Below are 20,320 nucleotides of genomic sequence, written 5' to 3' on the forward strand. Positions count from 1 at the left end.
CCTCCTTCGTCGAAACGGCACAGAACAGCCACCACATCTTGTCGCCGTCCCCGCATGAGGCTTCGCGTATATTGACATGGTGAGAGCGGGGTTTGGACGAAGCGTTTAGCGAGCTGTCAGGCTGAGAAGGAGAAGTTTGACGGCGATGCAGTAACTTACAAGGAGCCGGTACATTTTCTTTGGTGGAATCGGATTCTAACGAATCTATCCAAGGTAACTCACTCAACATCATGTCTGTGGTCGATCGATCTTACATGGACCTGAAATGAAATGCTCATACTTCAGCCCAGCTTCCCAGAAACTTGGTTCCTTCTCCTCCTCCTACCTTGTTTGGAGTGCAGCTGTCGATTGCATCTGGCCAGCGGACGATAGCCTAGATTCTCATCGAGATGTCCCTAGATCCTGATGACGCTACAATCATCGCAAAACCTGATTGGGATCTGGTGGCTTGTAGGCTTTTACGCTCACCTCATCGGAAAAGGCATGACAACACATGCACCAATGCATCCGACAACTCTAGTTGACGAACGAGAGTCGTGCTAAGGTATCTTGCCACCCTTCGAAAACAAGCCTCTAGGTTGGGGTTCGCCAATTTGTGGACACTCGGCTTCATGGATGTTCCATGTCTCTTGGTACGCATCACGCCGTATGCCAGTTGCGACATCTGTAGTGGCAACGATCAATATCAAATCACTTTGCTAACGCACTTACGCGCCGTTCACGTGTTCATGCTGGTCTAGTCCAAGGTACGTTGCGAATCAAGGTAGCTGTTTGAGGCATGTGTGGACGCGCGGTCCGATGTGCCTCTTTCAAAACCTATCTGCCTTGCTCATAGCAGATGATCGACCCGGCGATGGCTGCAAGAGGCGTCGATGAGTTGTCATGCTGTTGAGGCGGTGGTGGCTTTCGATGAAGAACAGTCAGCCTGTCGGCAACACGTCGTGATAGAACTTCTGCGACGGATCGAGGCTGAATGGTATGAGAGAGGCTCTAAGTCAAGCGACGACCTGTTGGCATGCAGAGGCAGCTGAACTCCTTCTTACGCATACTATTGTTAAAGATTTTCCGGATCAGAATATCAAGGCAGCTCGAATGTACCTCACCGGTGCACTTTTCAATGCACTTACTGATTTTGAATGCGACCACCGATGTAGGACCTGGGAGGTTCACGATACGCCAGGACGGTTGCTATCCATCCTGGAACACCTCGTCACAAATGGAGCTGACGTAGACGCCACAGACGCTGAGAGTGGTCTGACTCTCTTCTAGACTGCAGTAGAATCTCATCTTTATGACGGATCCATTGCGTGTTTGCTGCTAGCTAAAAGTATGCGTATAGACGACGGTCCTGACGATTCTCCGCCTCCTATCATCAACATGGTTGCGGAAGTAAGTGAAGTCGACAATATTAAAGCCATGGTAGCAGCTGGAGCCAATGCGGTAGTCACAGATAAAGACTTGACTACACATCGTATCTCTTCAGTCTCGGCGCAAATCTATTCGTGAAAGATGCTCAGGGCAGGACTCCTATACACGTGGCATGCCAAGACGGGCGCATTGAACGTGGACTTTCTTTTATCGAACGGCGCCAGCGTCAACGAGACCGCCACCGAGGCGCAATGGACGCCGCTTCACTGCGTCACGTGCGGGAGTGCACCTCCACGCTGCGAAGACGTGAATCCACGGCTTGAAATCGCGAAAGTACTTCTCAATTATGGAGCATATCTTCAAGCAACTGTCTTGGATGGTCGAATAGCACTTCATTGTGCGGCGCAGAATGGTTATGTTGAGATCGTGCGGTCCTTGATTGAGCAAGGCGCAGACGTTTGCGCTGCAACAACAGGCGGAGAAAAGATCCTGCATTCAATATGCTCGATCGGAAACTGCCCCCAGATTCCTGAGCGGATATCAACCCCAGAGATGCTTCTTGACCGTGGTGCCAATGTAGACGCCGGAAACGAAACGGGGCAACACCATTGTATCTTAGGCTTGATGGCTGGAAGCGCAAACCTCTTCACTCTGCTTGTGCAGTAGACTTGCCGTGGACAACGCGGGAAAGAGAGTGATCGACTTTGTGGATAGCGATACTTGGGTGTTTGACGAAGCTGGCATGTTGCGCAGAGCTGTAAAGATTGTACTTACATGGTAGCTGAGTGAGTGGATGCGGACGTGGTGAATATAGAAAGACTAGTAATATATTGATGAGGTGCGGGGGAGCACGAATACCAGCCCTACAATATGGACGCCGTTTGATGAATCATATTCTCTTGATTTGCTACACGCATGTGTTTCATCCGTCTTCGAGCACTTCTTCAAGTGCATGTTCTGTCTGCTATCGAGTGGAGACTGCTTGATCTAGTAGATAGGTGTGGCCTCGCATCAAGCTCTGTCAAGAGCGAGGCTGAATGCTCTCATTGCCTATGATTTGGGACTAAAGGTCTCAGGCTGTGGAAGCATTAGCTTGGTGCGTTGTCTGAGGGCTCTCATACTCACTCATTCCCCTTGCTTCGTTGTGTGTAATCTCATGTGTGTAATACACAGGCTGGACAGGTCCCGCACGTGCCATCCTCGCATTGTTGTCGCGCTGGGGGTGGTGTTGCGTGGTGATCTGAGTTGAACTTTTCAAAGATACAGACCCTCCTCGTCTCCGCTGTTATTCCTCTGCTCTTGCGCCGCCGTCCCCCCACCTGCTACATGGCCGTTCTGCGAACCTGCTGCATTGCCATTCGTAGTCGGGGCCTGCGCGACACCCTCCTCGCCCTGCGGTCTGAACGGCAATCCGCGCACCTCCTGCACCTCCTTCTTGATCAACTCGATGCGCTCTTGGAAGCGCTTCATGACCTGTCTGTTTTCCAGGAGCGCTTCGTAGCAGTCGCGGTCGTCGTTCTCCCGGGCAAAGTCCTCGAGCTGCTGGTTGCTCGATTCGAGATGTTGGATTTGGTTCGTGAGCTCGGCGTACTTGCCATACAGCGAGCTGATGGGTAGGTCGTCTAGGGCTTGGGCAAAGCGCGCCGGGGTTATTGGGAGGGCTTCTGCGGACATGGCGTTGGAGTGAGAAACGGCTTGGAGTGCCTGGAGGTGATAGTGGTCTCTGGGAGATATATCTGGGCCTGTCAGTGACTGTTTGGTTGCCTTCAGTAACGCTCTCGCCACTCAGCTGCGACTTACTGGCGAGCCTTGGAGGGTAGCACTCAGGCTCTTCGACTGAGAAAGGAGGTCGTAGTCTTCAAGGATGATAAAGGGCAAGCTCCTCCTGTGAGAGTCTGCGTAGTATTGAAAGCCTATGGTAGAAGCCCCATAGCTCCGACACTAGCTTGTGAATGCTAGTGGGGGTGACTCCAAGCTCTCTGCCCCCGCCCCGCACGGCCCGCTACCACTCCCATATGCCGGTTCGAAACCGCCAAGTCGCCAAATCTAAACTTCGCGTCCGCTTTCCTACATTTATTTCTACGGGCTATATACCATAGGATAGCCAAAATACATATCAATAAGTCATTCGGCCGGCACTTTGGCGGAGTGGTTAACGCGCTGGCCTGCTAGTCGTTCGAAAGAGCGGAAGTTAGCCAGTTCCTTCGGGAGCGTGTGTTCGAATCACACAGGTGTCGCATAAACCTGGAGTAATCACCAATGCCTTCTTTTTTGCGGTTCTTCCGTCCTTGGATAGGGCTGAGCGTAGTGGTTCGATCTCCTTGAGAATAGTATGACGGTTAGAAACTCCTTTTTGCTCGTGTTGACGATAGGAAAAGTGCGAAACCGAAGAGTATTATGGTGTGGATTGTACAGTATGGTATATAGCTTGGCCGTCCGCCGCCAACGACACTATCTATGAACAGTTCAGTTATCTCGTACACACCCATCGCTACCGTTCTCGTTCATGAAGCGTGGAGTTCATACCCGGCATTAGATCAGGCTTGTCGAGCACCATACCTCTCAGCAAGATCCACTGCCGCAGCCCCTCCCACTCCTCACCCTCTTCGTCGCCCCTCTTCCAGAGCTCCTTAAAGCCCCACGCGCATGCGATCCGATCCAGTGCCGCTCGTTCATCTTCCCTGAAGTAGCGATCCAACAACGGAACACCTGGCCTCCAAACGACTCTGTCGTGGCTGTCGTTGTACGTCGAAAGTGCGACGAAGCCGAGCGTACCGGTGCACAAGACGTAGGTGCTCAAGCCCGCAAAGGCGTACATCTTAAAGGTCCAGGGGTCGATGTAGCCACTGTAGACGGAGAGCTCTTGAGCGATCATGTACATCGCGAGGGGTGAAATTCCTGCTAACAATGCGGGCAGGCCCATCTTTGTGACCATGCGGTGCCGTCGCCAGGCAGGGGTGCGGTAGGTCTGGTCAACAACATCGAGGGCCAGTGATAGATCTTTCGCGTCGATAGCTGCCGTCAGGGCCTGGTCGGCGAGCTCTGCTGGGACCGCTTGTTTCGCAGCTTTTGGCGATGGGTGCGAGAACTTGGGTGGTGACGAGCCTTCTACAGGTACGGCCTTGTTGGCGTAGAGGTACAGGGCTTCTGGGATGGTCTTGGGGCGCGCAAGCAGCCGTTGGAGGTGGATATACACTGCGAGAACATTGGGCGAAACAAAGACTTTTTCATGTTTGATAAGGTCCTCGGCCAGGTTGGACAGGTACGAAGGCGACGGAAGCGCATCGAGTCCCAACTGCTTGGACCTGGTCCTCCTCTGGCTACTGACACTCTCTTCGTTACCCAGGCCAGAGAGTATTGCGCCTGCGGCGCTTTGCCTGATGGGAACCTTGGTGGGCGGAGGTTGCCGTGCGCGTATCGCTATTGCTTGCTGTGCAATGTGTTCCAGTCCATCCAATGCCTCCAGCACAACGGCCTCCGTCTCGACCTTGGGTGAATCGTATATTGCCCGGATCCGACCTTCCACCACAACCAGCTCCTCTCTCAACGCAGCGACCCTCTCCGATGTTTGTAGACCCCCATCGCCTCTACTATCAGACTCACGTGATTTCCGCGCCGTCGTCGTAAAGCTTCGCGAGGGTACCCGTGGTGTTACGCCATGTGCTCGCGCGGGTTGCCTTGGTATTGAGGGTGCCTGGAGGGTGGAGGCGGACACGAATGCGCGGCGATATGTAGGCTGCTGCAGTATGTAGTCGCACAATTGGCACACTGGCCGCGTCCGGACGCGCATTGGCAGGCTGCCGGGTTTCATGGCGTTGGATGTGGTGTTCGCATTTGCGGTCAAGTTCTCAAGTGACGAAGCCCTGCGTGGCTGAGAATTGATGCCAAGCACGGGCGACTGTGACGGAATGTTCCACCACGACGAAGCCCCGAACACTACACTTTTGCGAACCAACATACAGTCAAGGCAGCAGGATACTGCCACTACTCTTCATTTACTCGGCGAGGAAAACGAAACCTTATAGTTCAAGGAAGGGACACACACCACGATGCCTCCACCACCTCCCCCTCCGCCCATGCCGCCCATGGGAAGAGGCGCCGGGGGTCCACCACCGCCGCCACCAATGCCTGGAATGAAGGCTCCAGGAGGAAAGCCGCCGTCGGGAGCTGGAAGAGTATGTCACCTTCACACCGAGGGATCCAACAGAATGCTGTGATTGCGAGGTTGGCCCAACATGGAGCCCAAGCTAATAGGTCATAGGGAGCGCTCTTGTCAGACATCGGGAAGGGCGCGAGGTTAAAGAAGGTCACACAAGTCAACGATCGATCCTCTCCAATAGTTGGCAAAGTAAATGACGGACCCAGTGGACCGCCCATCGGAGGAGCACCACCAGTTCCGGGTATGGGTAGACCGCCTGCGCCGCCTGGACTTGCGCCGCCGGTGCCTGGAGGAGGAAACCGAGCGAGGAGTAACAGCGATACAGGAGGCGGAGAGAGTGCAATGGCATCAGCACCTCAATTAGCCGGGATATTTGCTGGAGGCATGCCGAAGCTGAGGAAAGCGGGCGGCGTGAAGACAGGCGCAGACCAGAGCAATACACCATACCTCTCAGATCCGGAGACATCGCGAGGTTCAGCTCCCAAACCACCACGAGGGGCTGCCCCGAAACCTCCCGGGGCTCCTCCTGCGCCTCCAATCCCAGGATCACGACCGCCGCTCAATCCAGTATTTGGCGGACTAAAGGATTCGAGACCGTCATCAGTAGCCTCAAGCATAGGACTCAAGCCGAAACCACCACCTCCAATCGGCAAGAAACCGCCTATGCCACCTCCGGCTTCTCGAAAGCCATCTGGACTCGCTCCTCCGCCTCCAGTGTCTCCAGCTCGCGCGCCACCTGTTCCTGGAGGTGCTCCACCCGCACCTCCACCTCCACCGCCTTCTTCAACACCATCAGCACCGCCTCCTCCACCTCCTGGCTCAGCACCCCCACCTCGTTCGTTCCCGACTTCAGTACCGCCAGCACCTCCACTACCACCTTCGTCAGCTCCGCGAGCCCCATCACGGTCAACACCACCTCCTCCGCCGTCCGCTCCTCCCCCACCGAATGCGAAATCAGACGACGAGGACGACTACGATCCATACCGCTATGACGGTCGAGCACCTGCAGCACCTGCTCCTCCGCCACCAAAAGCGCCGACCAACGGTCACGCGCCATCACTAGCAGAACAAGCAGCTCGCAACGCCTTCGGCCGCGCATCGCCTGCCGCACCACCACCACCGCCACCCCCAGGGTCCGCACCTACACCAACTCCCTCCCACGCACCATCCGCCCCTGCTCCTCCACCGCCTCCTAGCCCAGCTCCAAGCCGTTCTGCCTCTCACGCTCCTTTACGTTCTATGCTCGATCCGTCCTCATACACGTTAACGAACGGCGGATCTGGTATCAAAAGCCCAACAGGTCCGGGTGTGGTTGCAGGGACAGGACAAAAGGGAAAAATTGTCCCAATACATGACTTGCGGTGGAGGTTTCAGGACGAAGCCCAATTTCCGCGGCCGAGAGAGTTTAGCGGTGGCATAAAGAGGTATAGGGCTGGGAGAGGAACGAGTGTACCGTTGGATTTTAGTGCTTATGAATGATCGAGCGAAGAGTAGAGGAGGTAGAGAAGATGTGCATTGACTTGGAGCACGAGCGTAAATATTGCAGGTTAGCTATGGCGCTTGGGAGGTCCTGGGTGCTTTGGCAAATAAGAGTTGTGATACACCCAGCCGAGAAGGTGGTATGTATCCTTGTGCATTGTTCAATGGACATATATTCCAAAGACACATATCAAACAGGAAGCACTGTTCATATCAAACTACATTCCTCATAACAAAAATTAACAATCCACCTATATCGTGAGCTCGCTATGCTTCTGCACCTTAACTATCTACCTGCATGCCTCCACTGTGAGGGTCGTCTATAACACACAAACAAGGTCTTGACTCAGTGTGCGTGGAGTATTTCGCGTTATTGCTATTGAGGATGGATCCTAGAATGCCCAATTCCCCTTGATTCTGAGTAGACTATTTATTCTTTTGTTTTCCCACCTCACAATGGGGAGCATTCAGATAAGAGCTTAGTAGATTCGCAAAACAGAAGTAAGGTTTTAGGTTGTCCCATCTCTTATTATTACAAAGTCTATGTAGTCCTATTATGCGAAAAGTACTCAGAATACAGCCGCCAGAAATGCCAAGAACAAAATGAACGTCTAGTAAAATCACAAGTACAGATAAAGAAAACTATGTTGTTTAAGTATAGCGAAGCTGCGAAAATGCTGCACTTTCCGAACGCACCGTAGTCAGGAGGGACAGCAAATATCCAATCACTCACACACGCTTCATCTTCTTGCTTTTCGGAACCCGAAAGACCCAGTAGAGGAAAACCGCTGCCGCAGCATTGAAGACGACGTATACCCAGAGCAAGCCAAAATCCCTCCAGCGAGTGTCCCAGTCAGCGTTGATGCGCTGCAGGAACTGGTTGGTGCTGTCCATTTGGCAGTACTGGCATTGACCAAAAGCCTGTGCATCGCGAAGATAGCCACCGGCCGTTTCAATATAGTCCCGCATGTACTGTCCGCAGGTCTGGTTCGCCGGCGCCGCGAACGTCTGGAACTCTGTTTGTGCGCAGGATACTGGTGCTTGGCCTAGAGTCGTCGACATAAAGCTCGATACTAGGTATGTGACGGGATTGACGCGATACATGAAGATCCAGAAGCGGGGGAGGTCTTTTGGGCCTGCAAGAATACCCGCGAATGCGTAGAGCATAATGGATAGCAAGGTAGCGAAAGCTGCTGCAATCTCTTCGCTAGGCGCGCCTGCGATTAGAAGGTGTGCTAACGAGCTGGCAATGAGGAAAGTCACCACTACGATGAGTACCGCATGGAACCCTCGGATGTGAACTGAGTCGGTGAATTCGGCGTTGCGGTAAAACCCTGCTGGATAATACCAGCATATGAAGCAGAAGATGGCCATGAGCTAGGATCATGGTCAGTATTCGCTGGGTACGGAGTGGGTTTGGTAGGTACTTACAGCGTTCCACGCCATCTCTATAACAATGTTGGAGAGCACAAAAGCTTGCCATGCGTATGTCTTCGACTGACGCTCTCGAGCCTCATACAGCGTTCGCTGGGAGATAAACATTGGGAGAATCTGGTAGATGAGTTGTATGACGACGAATAGAAAGATGAAAACGCCAAACATCTGATTTTGAAGGCCTTGTATGGTGTTCTCGCCGTTCAAGAACGACAAGCCGATCACAAGCGAGGATCCGACAGTGAGGAGTGCCTTGGAGTATATGTATGAAGGTGTTCGCCAATACTGTTGCGCGCAACGTAGAGCGACCGCGGAGAGCTGCATCATGAAGGGAGCTGCGAACTCTTGATGGCTCGCATCGGACGAGTCCATGACAGCTGATGGCTGGTTAGAAAGCTCCCTTAGCTTAGCTAACTCTGCTTGGACGTCAGAGTATTCCTTGCTGTTCTTCCAGACGGAGGGCCAATCAATCTCCGTTTCATGACCTGGGGCGGCTCCGATTGCTTCGAGCATATACTCTGCAGGATTAGTACCCGCAGGACACTCTGGTGCGCCATTGCGGGCGAAATAGTCCACGATTGTCTTCGAGCCAGAGCCAATGTCACCAAAATAGACTGTCCTGCCGCCTTTTGCCAACAAAAGTAGGCGATCAAATCTCTGGAATAGAAGCGAAGAAGGTTGATGGACTGTACACAGAACCGCTTGTCCGTTACGGGTAAGCTTTTCCATCAAGTCGCAAATTGACCAGGACGTTTGGCTGTCTAGGCCTGACGTGGGCTCATCGAGGAAAAGTAGTAACTTCGGGCGGGCGGCGAGTTCTACACCAATAGTAAGGCGCTTGCGTTCTGCAAATGGTTAATCACAGCGACTTATGTAAAGTACGAAACTGGAGGAGACACTTACGTTCTACGTTCAGACCTGATCCAGGAATCCCAACCACGGCATCGGCGTACTTTTCCATGTCCAGTAGTCGGATAACGTGGTCCACGTATGCTAATCTCTCTTCACGATTGAACTCCATAGGTTGTCGCAAAAGGGCGGAAAATTCCAGAGCCTCTCGTACCGTTGAGGTTTCCAGGTGAATGTCCTGCTGCATCACATACCCTGTCTTACGCTGGAACGATTCATCGCGTTCACGTCCGTCCACAAGCATGTTGCCACTGATTATGCCCATGGTGGTCCGACTTGCAAGAACGTCCAGCAATGTGGTCTTTCCTGCACCTGAGACGCCCTGTGACTTGTTAGCTGGTACAAGGATAACATTATGTAGAGCTGTTGGAGACTTCCATACGCCTTTCGATTCATGAATGACAACAGTCAGGGCTATCGAAGTCTTTCAGGCTACCAGGAAAATTGAACTTACCATAAGAGCGGTCAATGTTCCAGGCTTGATCCATCCGTCCACCGAATCCAGAATTTTGCGGTGTTCACCTTTGATTTGAATCTCATAGTTGACTGCTTCCCAGTGGAAAATTGAGACCTGCTTTTGCACCTCGTGCTGCGAGTCGTTGTTGTCGCGAAACTTTTCGGCTTGATGAGCAGTTTCGCTACCGGTCTCTTCATCGGCACTGTGTCCTTTGCTACTATTCTGCATCTTCGAGCGGCGAAAAACTAGCACCTCGCCCTTTGACCGCTCGGATGCGACAATTTCGCTCATGACGAGATGCGCAATGACTGGGAGAAGCAGAGGTACGAAGTCAGTATATGCCTCACAAGTACCTCGTACTTCGACACTTACAGAGAATTACTGTTATCGCCAGGATGACTCCGTAGTTCGGCCATCGGGAACTGTAATGGTACTTATACGCAGTTTCAACATACGTAGTGCCACTGACGGAGTTTGAACCAGGAACTGAGCCTTGGACAGCGCATGCTCGCTGCTCGGCAGAAACATTTTCGTATGACGGCCCCGAAGGAACGAAAGATGTACACTCAAATGTCCGTCCATTGAATTCATTGACCATGACATTGGAGAAGCCGTATGCAACGGGATTGATAAATCGTATCCAGCTTGCCCATCTGTGCACGTTAGCATAGTTATTTGGCTTGAATGAAAGATTATACCCTCTCATGTACTCTATCGGAATGACAAAGCCAGAATACAAAACGAGTGCCAGCAGGAGGATCGAACTCGGGGCGAGCGCTTGAGCAATCGTCTTAGTCATAGAAGCAAAAAGCCGGAAGAGCATGCTCATCGAAAGCCCCATAGTGAAACTAACGAGCAGAAAGAAGAAAAATGGGCCAGCTTCTCGACGTAGATTCGCCATGACTAAGGGTTGAGATACGAAGTTAGTATATGTCTCACATGCAATTCGTGCACCAGCGTTACTTACAATACAGCGTAGAGTTGACGAAGATTGCGTTGGCGATTTTATAGGGTATGTCTATTATCATTGAGGCTAGTGCTTCAGCGCTTGGGTGGTAGAGCGCGTATCGATTGTGCTTCGGTCAAAAGGTTAGCTCCATGCGCATGCATCATCTCAAAGCGCGGAACTCACCTTCTCGACAATAGTCCTCTTTGCGTATAGACTCATGATCTCTATGATGCTAGCAAAGGCGTTTAACAAGACCTAGGGCAGTCAGTAATCTGAGCTAGCTTCGTTCAACTACCGCATTGTGTCTGTACGGAAGCTGCGAAGGAAGTGTGAGGTCATTCGATAACTTACCATCATGAAGACAATGGCTCCACGTTTAAAGAACGACGCCGTGGTACTAGGCAAATTGTAGAAGATACTGGCGATTATTAAAGCTTCCACAAAGTTGATCCCCAGCATAGCAAAAATAACGCTTGGGTCATTCTTGAGCATTTGTACTTCTCGCCACATACAAAGACTGACTTGCTTCCAGTAGGATAGAGTATATGGGGACTTCTGGCGTTGGTTTCGAGATTTCTCTAATGTCCTGGAAAGACTGAACTGTTCGTGGGTTTCGCCTTTGAGTGGGTGAGTCTGGCTGTATTCTTCAATCGCATTCAGCAGTTTTTGTCTTTCAGGGCTTTTTTTCCAGCATCGGGCGAAGTCGTCTGATGTGCGGGGCGTGCTATTCTCGAGGCCAGCTCTGATACGACGCTCTGACGGCGACGTCATCGAAGTCAAAAAGTCAGGGGTGGTCTGAGAAGCAGGGCATTCGAATCCCAGGCTCTCGAAGTATCCGCGTGCCTCGCAGGAAGGACCAAAGTAGATCTGTCTGCCTTCATATAGAACGACCACTTTATCGAAGACCTAGTGCAAGTTAGTCGCGCCCTTCGAGCCAACTGATCTCTATTCCAGACCGCAAAGAAAAGCCAAAGAGCTTCAGATGGCACTTACATCGTAAGCAGCTTGTGGCGCTTGGTATATGGCGACGCAGGTTGATGTCCCAAAGACATCGCATTGTGTCCGTAGCGTCTTGCAAAATTCCACCGCGTTCGCCGAGTCCAAGCCTCGAGTTGAATTATCCCAACATTGCAGAGGTGCAAAGCTCAGAGTAGCTTCAGCAATGGTAACTCTCTTACGCTCACCACCGCTGACACCTCGTACAAAATCGTTCCCGACTTGCGTATTGATTGTATGAGAGATTCCAAACATCGCCATCACAACCTACAAATGTTTGTCAACCAAGCAGTACATTAGTAGAAATGATTACATACGTCGCGTAGATGTTCGGCGTAGAGTTGCCGACTGACCCCTCCTGGGATGTTCCGGGGTGCTCGCGCCCTCGCAGCAAAGTAAAGAGTATCTCCAACGCTCAGTTGGGAAAAATGAGCGTCTACTTCTGCTGTGTATATGGCTTCTCCTCGGAAAGACGTCTTCATGTCCTTTGCAGGAATGCCCTGATAGTTCAGGTAGGCGTCTGAGTTGACTTTGAATCCATGGGTGTCGCCTGCGATGGTCTTCAAAAGCGTAGAGCAGCCAGAGCTACCAATTGTCAGTCAATCGCCGCAAGACAAGTACAGTTGAGACTTACCCAGGAGGACCAAGCACACACAATTGTTCTCCGGGAAGTACCAATCCCTCAAGGTCTCGCAAAATCTCAACCTTCTGGGCTCCTCGTCCAAATAAGGATGGTAGCTTCAAGATTTTGTTGCCTACTGTCGATTGGAAGTCAGTAGGAGACCCCTTGCCCCAAACATTAAGGCCTCTGAAGGCAACACCGGCCACACGAGCGATAGAGCCTTCGCTGCTATAGCGTAAGTCGTAGAAAGACCTGGCCCAATCCCGAGCTCGAAACCGATCGCTCTTCGGGTCCAGCCGACTGTTCTGCTCGGCAGTAAAGGGTGACTCGAGATTCTGCTGTTGTGACTGCGACGTAAACATGCGAACAAGTTCTGCCACTTCCTGCTCAGACTTCACGTCCTGTATAACCTCGTCCCTTGTCCCATATTCGGAGTCACAGCTTGACTCGGGTTTTGTGTGAATTGTGAGTGACTTTTCTGCACGATCAACTTTTTCTGCGATGCCCATAGCGGCCGACATATCAGCTCAGATTCACTGGCGGTAGGGAAACTCCGGTCAGACTGTCACTCGTCCTCAGTAGCCGAGCAGTGGCCAACCAAGTTGGAAACGCAAAATAATCTATACCCTCCAGTCTGAGGAATTTAAAATCATCAAAACACGGCTGGACTTGGCGGTGGCTACCGGAAATACTGTCAATAATGGTACTCCTCAAGTGTTAGCCAAGTTGCACACGAATGAGCTCGTAGAGGGCTCCTTACCGATGGGAAGATCGTTCAACGTGTCGAAGTCTTGTGCACTCACTCTTCGATGACCTTAAGAGAAGTAGACGGTAGCTGCATCCTTTTGAAAAGCTCCCTTTTCCGCCATAGCTCCCAAGGCAGTCTCGCTCGCGGCGAGAGTCCGGATGTCCGCCAAAGAAGCATGACAAGAAGACCAGTCAGCGCTAAACAAAAGATGTAATTAGCGCATGCACCCTGCCCGTGGTTGAACTATCGCTAGTATTGAGTATATGCTGCATGACCCTGTCCAAAGGCTTGAGCCACCGGGCTTCACTGCGCTTGAGCATTGTGTCTGTTACGCTCAACGGGAGGCTAAGGATGCAACAAATGTGTCATATTCAACCAGCATTATTGCATCATGCTTGTCGAAGCACAGCACTCTAGTAGGCCCACCTACGCCCGGCCGTTAGCTCGCGCCTTCCGGACATTCGGTGCCCCGGGGTTTACCCTTTACGGACATTCGGGGTTCGCATTTCCGGCGTTTTACTCGCGTCCACGTCAGTGAATCCTTTCATATTTTTGGCCCAGCCGGGCTATACTTCTTTACAGTGCATGTTATCTGTATGAAAAGTTCCATTTACGGACGCGAATTCTAAAGGACATTCGGTACTAGGTGAGCCGACCTGGGCGGAACACGCGAACATCTCGCCGGACAACACGGCCTACGAAAAACCTCCGACTCCGGTGTGATAATACCATTTCCCAATGGTGATGAAGCTTGCCGTACGTAATCTTCTTTCATGTAAATAGAGGACACTGCTAAATAGTTACTTAGTGCCTGCGCTGCAAGCGTAAGAAAGTAGGTTCAGCTCCTCCCGTTGTAGCACACAATTTCTATTCTGTAGCATATGCTCCTGGAAGAACTTGATGTATTTCCCTACAGCGCAAAGTGGTTTCATGTCAAGGCCAGCATTTTAGCAAGGTGCTGATGGTTGTTAGATCAAATGTGACAAGGAGGAGCCAGCTTGCCATCAATGCGCTACCGCCAAATCCGAATGCCAGTATGTAGAGCGACGTCAAAGGCCTCGACTTGCGCAGCAGAAAGTTGCAGTGCAACATCTAACCCAAAGATTGAAGCTGCTCGAGGAACAAGTTAGTCGTAACGGTGATGGACATTCATCGTCTACGTCTGTGCCTTCAAGCCCGGATGCTGCTCGAGATATCACACCTGTGCCGTCCCCTGAAGCCTCGTTGACGGTCGGTGATGGCCAAGAATGTAAGAATCACATACATAGCCCTGGATCTCAGGTTTCTTGACATGGAACCCGGAAACTTTGCAGGCTAACGAGGGCAGCGTGGATTTACCAACTTGCCACCGACACCAGACGTAACTTCCAGAACCAGAAAACTCCAGTCGCTATACCGACGCCTCAGGTCGATAATGCAATGCTCTCACTAAATGAGGCTCTTGATGACCTAGGAAATCTTAGGGTCCGGGCAGATATGTTCGACGTCGACTTCAGTCTTTCTCCCGCAGAGTCGAAAGAGTGCATTGATGCATTCGCGAACCTACTAAGCGCCATGGTTGTGCCAGATATATTCACTATATCTATAGATGTTCAGCTTTTCTATGCACTTCCTAGCATTATAGATTCTCCCTATGTCCACATTGAGCCAGGGATCCGCGTCATGTATTATAACGCGCTTTACTATGGCCTCCAGCAGACTCGTGGCACAGGATGCCCGCTCGTGCGAGCAGCATATATGAAAGTCCTTGAGGCCGTACCTGCATGGCTCGAGGCTTCGAACGAGACTAACATGGATGGACATACAGCAGCCTTAACCTCATGGACTGCAATGAACAACCAAGATTATCAGTTGTCCTGGAAATTCCATTGCAAGTCCTGTCATTACGTAAAGATGAAAGGCATTGACCAGCTCGACACAGTGCCTTCAAAAACGTTTGAGGAGGAGGGTGGAAGAGATGTCCTTCGATTCTTGTATTGGCATGTACTCTCCACTGATACTCTATTCCGCATGTTCTATGGAAAGCCTACTGTTGTAAGTGTGTACTTATCATTCGGGCTGCATAGTCTCACGGGCCTTCGTCAAGTCTATCAAAGAGCCGCCAAATCCGCCAAACTTTCCCGCCTTCTACATGTCCCATTCAATACTTTCCATAGACGTGGGTTATGCTGATACTGTTCTAGGTACGATGGTCACCAAACAAAGTCAGAGCACCAGCCTTGTTCCATACCAATAACATGCACCCTTCCGCCCCTCAAGTTATCGTTACGGTCGTTTGGGTACGATATACCCTCATGACTGCAGAGATGATCAACTTCATAGACAACAACGCTTCACACAATCGCGATGAGGTCATTGCTCAAAAGGTTGACGACTTTTGTCTCCAGCTCGAAGAGCTAATGGCCGAATTTAAGTTGGAGTCACTGATGGACGCCAAAGAAACTACCACCAACTTCCGCTGCCTCCTCGCAGATCACATAATGAATGTATACGCTATAATCATAGGAATGCAACGGATGGTAAAGACGACTGTGCAGGGACGACCTGTCAATGCCATTACAGTTCGCGCTGCTCGAAAGGTCGTGAGCATCATCCTTGACTTTAACACCGGTCCCCCTTTGGCCAATGAGGCCAAAACTATATTCGATCAGTAAGTGTTTATCTCCACTCAACCCTAGTTAATGGTACATGTACCACGAACCCTGTCTCATCGACAGCACGCCACGTTAGCCACTGTGCGCCGTCAGCACATCTCAGCGCGGTCGCTAACTGTACCGCAGTTTCATAACGTTTTATCCCTTCTGCGCCGTTTTTAGCCTTTACGAGTATGTACTTGCATGTACCGATCCAGACGATTGCGAGAACGACATACGCTCGCTCGAGAAGGTCGGAACCGCAATGGCGCAGGCCTCCACGCGACGATGGGACTTTTTCCCGTTTGCAAAGACGATTAACGCATTAAACAAGGTGTCTAGAAGCATGCAAGACGAGAAGCGCGCAGCCAGAGCAACAACTGCGATGGGTGGTGAGGGAACGCATATTCCCCCCATGCAAGGAGTCAACTTTCCAACCTCAAGTCTCGATAACTTTCAGAACCTCGTGGCAAGTGAATTGCCTCACTTTGATGCTGCGTCGTTTCCTTCGCTGCCTGACTTCCCAATGACACTCGATGGCGATTTCTATCCGCCTGGCTTCGTAAGAGCTTTGGAAACCGATTTTCAGAATCGAAATTGGCATGACAACTGGTGGGATTTAAGCGGTGGTGCTGGTGAGGACGGACCAGCAATCCCTTAAGGTAACTATACTATTGTGCAATTTGGCATGTTTTTTGAGGCAGTAGAAACTAACTTTCTTCGTTAGATGTTCGCCTCCTTTCACGCCTTCGAATCCCCAAACACCCGGTCTAACAAAAACCTAGCAAACTTGTCCACACCGGGGCTCTGCACACACCACTGTACATTGTTCCCCCGTCGCGAGTCGCTCCACCCTCCCGCATCCCCAATAACTTCCTCGTTCAAATCCCCCGTGCCAGCCGTAACAGGTCGCCCCCTCCTATCCACGACCAGACAGCCCCTCGTCCATTGCCCGGACGTCTCAACCCTAATATCCTCCGTTTCGAACGTCCACGCAGGTTCAGAAGGCGACAACGCATACCAGATAGTCATCGGGTCGTGGAGTTGCAGGCCACGTTTCGAATCATCTTGTTGTGGGTTTAGGGAGTGGTTTTTCTGGAACGTTACGTCTAGGAAGAGCCTTGCCCATTGCGCCAGAGGGCTGTCTTTCACTTGCTCACTGCCTGTGTACTGTTCAAACAGTGTTTGGGGGAGGAGATGTCGTTCCGTGGTGTCGAGCGGGAACAGCTTCAACTTTAGCGTTCTACTCAGTTTCTCGGGATATGGCGGAAGCTGCTCTTTTTTGTGGCCGCTTAGGGTGGGAGGCATGGTCATGCGGGGGTTGGGGGATGTGAGTGCGAAGACTCGCGCGCTCGCTACGCTATCTGCGTACGTGTTGAATTCGGCGCCGGGCGTCATCTGATTTCTGTGGTTCAGCGCTCTGCGTAAGGGGGTGTCGGGCTGTTTTATGAGGTTGAAGTTGGGGACGGGGATGTTCTGGATGGTGGGGGAGTAGATGAGATGCAGAGGTGGCGGCTATTGAGATAGCTTCAGACCAAACCAGTCTAGAGAGAGGAAGAATACTTACGTTCCCTGGTGCGTCAACCGCTCCACCCATAACGACAACTTCTTTCACCCTCAAGAAAGTCTCAGGGTCCTTTGCAGCCGCAATAGCGAGGTTAGTCAGGGGACCAACAGCCACAATCGTAATCGTATCAGACTCATTCTCTCTCAACAAGTCCAGCATCTGTTCATGCGCCGGCTTCAACGATGGAATAAAAAGCGAGTGCTGCTCCTTGACAGCTTCGAGGGCGGCTGCTTCTTCAGCCGACAAGTTTTCTGGTGTGGGTAGGAAGAGGGATTTCCATGTTTCTGCTGGCGAGAGGTGTGGGTGCTGCGACCTGGATCAACTCAAAGTTTCTGTAGAGGATGTGAGAATGGAGCATACACTGTGATGGATGCCACCCAAGCCGTCGATGCCGTCTAATTCTTGTTAGCTAGCTACTTCACTTCCCCTATCTCAGCCATCGTGCACTTACGAAAGAAATCAGCTACCATCATGTGCTCTGCCAAGGGCTCTTCGGCACCCACGGCAACTGAATTAGAAACGAGTTAGTGGAAGTGTGATGGTGAGATCTGTTAAACGCCATACCGATAGGTTTCCGCACATTCAGCGTTTCAAACCCCTCTGGTCTGCCATTTGCTTTACGCCATGCCCGCTCCTTCTCGATGTAGTGGAAGAGTGTGACGACATTTCTTAGACAGCTGGAGTAACTCGAAATTAGTTACATGTAGTTATTATAGTTGATCTGAACGAGGAGAAAAATGAAGATGTGAGGATGTAAAGATGTAAAGATGTGAAGATGGTGTAGAAACGTGAGGGTGGACGAATGAAGAAATAACAACGAAATCAAAGAATCTTACTTCTGCACTTCGACATTCCCAAAGGTAAGCGAGATCATCAGAATCTCTAATTCCTCTGGCTTCGCTGAGAGGGCGAGGAGCATGGCGAGGACATCGTCAACGCCCTTTCACACCATTAGTCAACCATCTCACTGAGATTGCCCCGCATTCCACGAAACTCACCGGATCCGTGTCTATGATGATCTTATTCGGTGCCATGGTGTATGAGTGTCAAGAAAGAAAGAAAAGGGTGTACAAAAACTTAATCACTGCTCGGCAATGTTTGTTCGTTGCTGGTTAGCATCGGCCACGATTAGATAAGTAGCGGATCTCGCAGACCAAACCCTGCATGGAAGGTGAGCGGAGTCCCCCGATAGGCGAAAACTCCCCGCTATGGGGTCAGCAAAATGAGGCCCAACTCAGCGTTACAATCTAGAGATCTGTCCATAATTTGGTCTGTATTCATTTGCTGAAATATAAAAAGTATTCCAATGCGTGCGATGGACCCAATCGCAGCGGACAAAACGCCGGAAAATGTACTTTACACGTCTCATGCCCGCAAACACTATACTGGCTGAGGCAGTTGCGCTTTTGAACCCCTTCTGTTCCTATTGTTTGATACCCTAGTGAGCCTAAATCATCGCTCCAAGTTGCTCCCAATTGATAGATGCGTGATAGCAGATATATGGACGCTCGTTGCCCAGACTGAAGTCAAATACGTGTTACACAACGTAGATATAGTCTAGTAGACCTTCTTCTTCTCGTCGACGGAGAACTGACCCGGGCCCATGTTGACTAGCAAGAGAAGACCACCGCTGTGATGACGTTAGCACTGCCACACTATTGTATACCGAGATCTATTACTTACACAATTGAAAGGATCTGGAAGAAATCGTATTTCGCAAAGTCCTTGTGCGGGTGATGCGGGTGCAGCGTCCACCAGTTGTTGACGTAAAGGTTGAAGACGCTGAGAATGAGCACGAGCATAATGGCGGAGAACTTGGCCTTGAAGCCCACGACCACCATGACGCAAGCGACCAGTCCGAGGAGGGAAGCGACGATTCTCCAGAAGCCCCAGTCGCCACGGAAGACGAACCCAACAAAGAGGAAGATGAGCAGAACGCGACCAGCAAGCTGGAAGTACATCTTCTTGTCCTTCTCATCGAGCGTGGGAAGACCAGCTGGGGCAAACTTCTTGCGAACCCAGGAATCGGAGAGCACCATCAGCAGACCTCCCATGACGGAGAGATTGCGCAGGAAGAAGTTCAGGTCAAAGACCAAGCCGTATCCGAGACCCTGTAGGACCACGACGCTCATGAGACCAGCCACAGCATATTCCGAGTATTTCCTTCCGATAACTAGGACCGAGCAAGAGACCATCATGATAACGTTTACGATGAGAAATAGGTGGGTGAGGCCATTTGGAACTGTGGAGGGGCAAATGTCAGCCACGACCGACGCGTGTGTTGTGAGAGTGTTTGGGAATGCATACTGTGTCGGTAGTCGTGAAGATAGGTGAGCTGGTCACGCCATTGCGTTATTATGCGCAGCGCATCTTCGAGGAAAGTAACAACGATTAGGAAGCGGCCGATTGCTGGGAGGTATCTGTTTGGAGCCCAAATTAGCTACCACCTCCTGCGAGCGGCTTTGTGGCACCAACAAAGGGCACCAAAGCCTGTCGTGTTGCGGAGAGATACTCACGGCTTAATAGGATCCGCAACAGTATCTAGCATATCTTCGAGCTTGCTTGTCTGCGCCCTCAGTTGGTCCAGTGGGCTCGGGTCATTGCTAGTCTCGTCGCTTCGCCCAGCGTTGCCAAAAGGACTCTGATTGCCCAGGTGGTAGCCAGCAGTGCCGCGTATTTGCGCCATGGCTGGTTTCGAGTGTGAGGAAAGAGGAAGGATTGAGCGGCTGAGAGCGCGGCGTGGAATGGGCGAGTTGGCGGTTTTGGTGTTCCGAAGCTATTACGGCGCGTGAAGGACACCTTGCGAAGTTGCGGATGAAGATTATGTCAGCGACTAGCTTCGGCCGTTGTATCTTTACCCTGGACAGCTCTACTGCACTTTCCCCGTTGCAGGTCTATGCAAATTGCAATTCTGTAAAATCTTTGCTCTTGCGCGTGCAGGTTGTATAAATAGGCAAATATCGCCTTCTAGGGGCTAGTTGTGGGTTTGGGAATGTGAT

The 20,320-nt window shown here is 51.3% G+C and overlaps 8 protein-coding genes and 1 non-coding gene across 9 annotated transcripts; 4 read left to right on the forward strand and 5 right to left on the reverse strand.

Moving 5' to 3' along the window:
• Positions 1 to 1,509: 1,509 nt before the first annotated feature.
• K460DRAFT_410413 (ankyrin) lies at positions 1,510 to 2,034 on the forward strand (the record flags this gene model as incomplete). Its single annotated transcript, XM_040937374.1, has 1 exon — positions 1,510 to 2,034. One exon carries the CDS (start codon positions 1,510 to 1,512, stop codon positions 2,032 to 2,034), a length of 525 nt encoding a protein of 174 aa, XP_040783583.1.
• A 270-nt stretch (positions 2,035 to 2,304) lies between these two features.
• On the reverse strand, positions 2,305 to 3,309 carry K460DRAFT_197150 (uncharacterized protein). The gene is made up of 3 exons (XM_040927161.1): positions 3,169 to 3,309; positions 2,494 to 3,104; positions 2,305 to 2,445 (listed from the first exon to the last, which is right to left on the reverse strand). The coding sequence occupies exon 2, from the start codon at positions 3,040 to 3,042 to the stop codon at positions 2,623 to 2,625; it is 420 nt and encodes a 139-aa protein (XP_040783584.1). The 5' UTR covers positions 3,043 to 3,104; positions 3,169 to 3,309; the 3' UTR covers positions 2,305 to 2,445; positions 2,494 to 2,622.
• A 193-nt stretch (positions 3,310 to 3,502) lies between these two features.
• K460DRAFT_t68 lies at positions 3,503 to 3,605 on the forward strand. The gene has a single exon. It is a non-coding gene; the product is annotated as a tRNA-Ser (tRNA).
• K460DRAFT_371016 (uncharacterized protein) lies at positions 3,546 to 5,210 on the reverse strand. The gene has a single exon (XM_040934260.1). It carries the CDS (start codon positions 5,177 to 5,179, stop codon positions 3,860 to 3,862), a length of 1,320 nt encoding a protein of 439 aa, XP_040783585.1. The 5' UTR covers positions 5,180 to 5,210; the 3' UTR covers positions 3,546 to 3,859.
• A 338-nt stretch (positions 5,211 to 5,548) lies between these two features.
• Positions 5,549 to 7,370, forward strand: K460DRAFT_197130 (uncharacterized protein). Its single transcript, XM_040927160.1, has one exon. It carries the CDS (start codon positions 5,771 to 5,773, stop codon positions 7,004 to 7,006), a length of 1,236 nt encoding a protein of 411 aa, XP_040783586.1. The 5' UTR covers positions 5,549 to 5,770; the 3' UTR covers positions 7,007 to 7,370.
• Positions 7,371 to 7,518: 148 nt separating this feature from the next.
• K460DRAFT_371019 (opaque-specific ABC transporter CDR3) lies at positions 7,519 to 13,318 on the reverse strand. The gene is made up of 12 exons (XM_040934261.1): positions 13,134 to 13,318; positions 12,386 to 13,079; positions 12,069 to 12,336; positions 11,749 to 12,018; positions 11,107 to 11,661; positions 10,939 to 11,010; positions 10,774 to 10,882; positions 10,179 to 10,709; positions 9,804 to 10,114; positions 9,344 to 9,671; positions 8,438 to 9,285; positions 7,519 to 8,383 (listed from the first exon to the last, which is right to left on the reverse strand). Exons 2-12 carry the CDS (start codon positions 12,892 to 12,894, stop codon positions 7,736 to 7,738), a joined length of 4,449 nt encoding a protein of 1,482 aa, XP_040783587.1. The 5' UTR covers positions 12,895 to 13,079; positions 13,134 to 13,318; the 3' UTR covers positions 7,519 to 7,735.
• Positions 13,319 to 13,668: 350 nt separating this feature from the next.
• K460DRAFT_371020 (uncharacterized protein) lies at positions 13,669 to 16,631 on the forward strand. The gene is made up of 7 exons (XM_040934262.1): positions 13,669 to 13,877; positions 13,930 to 13,953; positions 14,094 to 14,370; positions 14,449 to 15,155; positions 15,305 to 15,771; positions 15,902 to 16,424; positions 16,540 to 16,631. The coding sequence occupies exons 1-6, from the start codon at positions 13,860 to 13,862 to the stop codon at positions 16,413 to 16,415; spliced, it is 2,007 nt and encodes a 668-aa protein (XP_040783588.1). The 5' UTR covers positions 13,669 to 13,859; the 3' UTR covers positions 16,416 to 16,424; positions 16,540 to 16,631.
• Positions 16,496 to 18,409, reverse strand: K460DRAFT_347582 (nucleoside hydrolase; the record flags this gene model as incomplete). Its single annotated transcript, XM_040931354.1, has 7 exons — positions 18,320 to 18,409; positions 18,158 to 18,261; positions 17,886 to 17,998; positions 17,773 to 17,829; positions 17,682 to 17,716; positions 17,322 to 17,627; positions 16,496 to 17,269 (listed from the first exon to the last, which is right to left on the reverse strand). The coding sequence occupies exons 1-7, from the start codon at positions 18,353 to 18,355 to the stop codon at positions 16,496 to 16,498; spliced, it is 1,425 nt and encodes a 474-aa protein (XP_040783589.1). The 5' UTR covers positions 18,356 to 18,409.
• A 316-nt stretch (positions 18,410 to 18,725) lies between these two features.
• On the reverse strand, positions 18,726 to 20,234 carry K460DRAFT_197260 (SURF4-domain-containing protein). Its single transcript, XM_040927162.1, has 4 exons — positions 19,838 to 20,234; positions 19,629 to 19,741; positions 19,005 to 19,563; positions 18,726 to 18,951 (listed from the first exon to the last, which is right to left on the reverse strand). Exons 1-4 carry the CDS (start codon positions 20,005 to 20,007, stop codon positions 18,879 to 18,881), a joined length of 915 nt encoding a protein of 304 aa, XP_040783590.1. The 5' UTR covers positions 20,008 to 20,234; the 3' UTR covers positions 18,726 to 18,878.
• Between the last annotated feature and the right edge of the window lie 86 nt (positions 20,235 to 20,320).

The sequence above is a fragment of the Cucurbitaria berberidis genome, assembly GCF_010015615.1.
Source record: "Cucurbitaria berberidis CBS 394.84 unplaced genomic scaffold K460scaffold_6, whole genome shotgun sequence".
NCBI classification, from domain to species: Eukaryota; Fungi; Ascomycota; class Dothideomycetes; order Pleosporales; family Cucurbitariaceae; genus Cucurbitaria; species Cucurbitaria berberidis.

Excerpts from the sequence above, each read along its gene's own strand:
- K460DRAFT_197260 (XM_040927162.1), bottom strand. The coding sequence starts at position 20,007 with ATGGCGCAAATACGCGGCACTGCTGGCTACCACCTGGGCAATCAGAGT. Across the intron at positions 19,742-19,837 it reads GTTGCGGATCCTATTAAGCC|ATACCTCCCAGCAATCGGCC; the intron begins GTGAGTATCTCT and ends GGCTCCAAACAG. Across the intron at positions 18,952-19,004 it reads TTCCAGATCCTTTCAATTGT|CGGTGGTCTTCTCTTGCTAG; the intron begins GTAAGTAATAGA and ends ACGTCATCACAG.
- K460DRAFT_371019 (XM_040934261.1), bottom strand. The coding sequence starts at position 12,894 with ATGTCGGCCGCTATGGGCATCGCAGAAAAAGTTGATCGTGCAGAAAAG. Across the intron at positions 12,019-12,068 it reads ACGCCGAACATCTACGCGAC|GTTGTGATGGCGATGTTTGG; the intron begins GTATGTAATCAT and ends AAACATTTGTAG. Across the intron at positions 11,662-11,748 it reads CGCCACAAGCTGCTTACGAT|GTCTTCGATAAAGTGGTCGT; the intron begins GTAAGTGCCATC and ends AACTTGCACTAG.
- K460DRAFT_197150 (XM_040927161.1), bottom strand. The coding sequence starts at position 3,042 with ATGTCCGCAGAAGCCCTCCCAATAACCCCGGCGCGCTTTGCCCAAGCC.
- K460DRAFT_371020 (XM_040934262.1), top strand. Across the intron at positions 15,156-15,304 it reads TCTATGGAAAGCCTACTGTT|GTACGATGGTCACCAAACAA; the intron begins GTAAGTGTGTAC and ends ATACTGTTCTAG. Across the intron at positions 15,772-15,901 it reads GCCAAAACTATATTCGATCA|TTTCATAACGTTTTATCCCT; the intron begins GTAAGTGTTTAT and ends ACTGTACCGCAG.
- K460DRAFT_197130 (XM_040927160.1), top strand. The coding sequence starts at position 5,771 with ATGGGTAGACCGCCTGCGCCGCCTGGACTTGCGCCGCCGGTGCCTGGA.
- K460DRAFT_371016 (XM_040934260.1), bottom strand. The coding sequence starts at position 5,179 with ATGAAACCCGGCAGCCTGCCAATGCGCGTCCGGACGCGGCCAGTGTGC.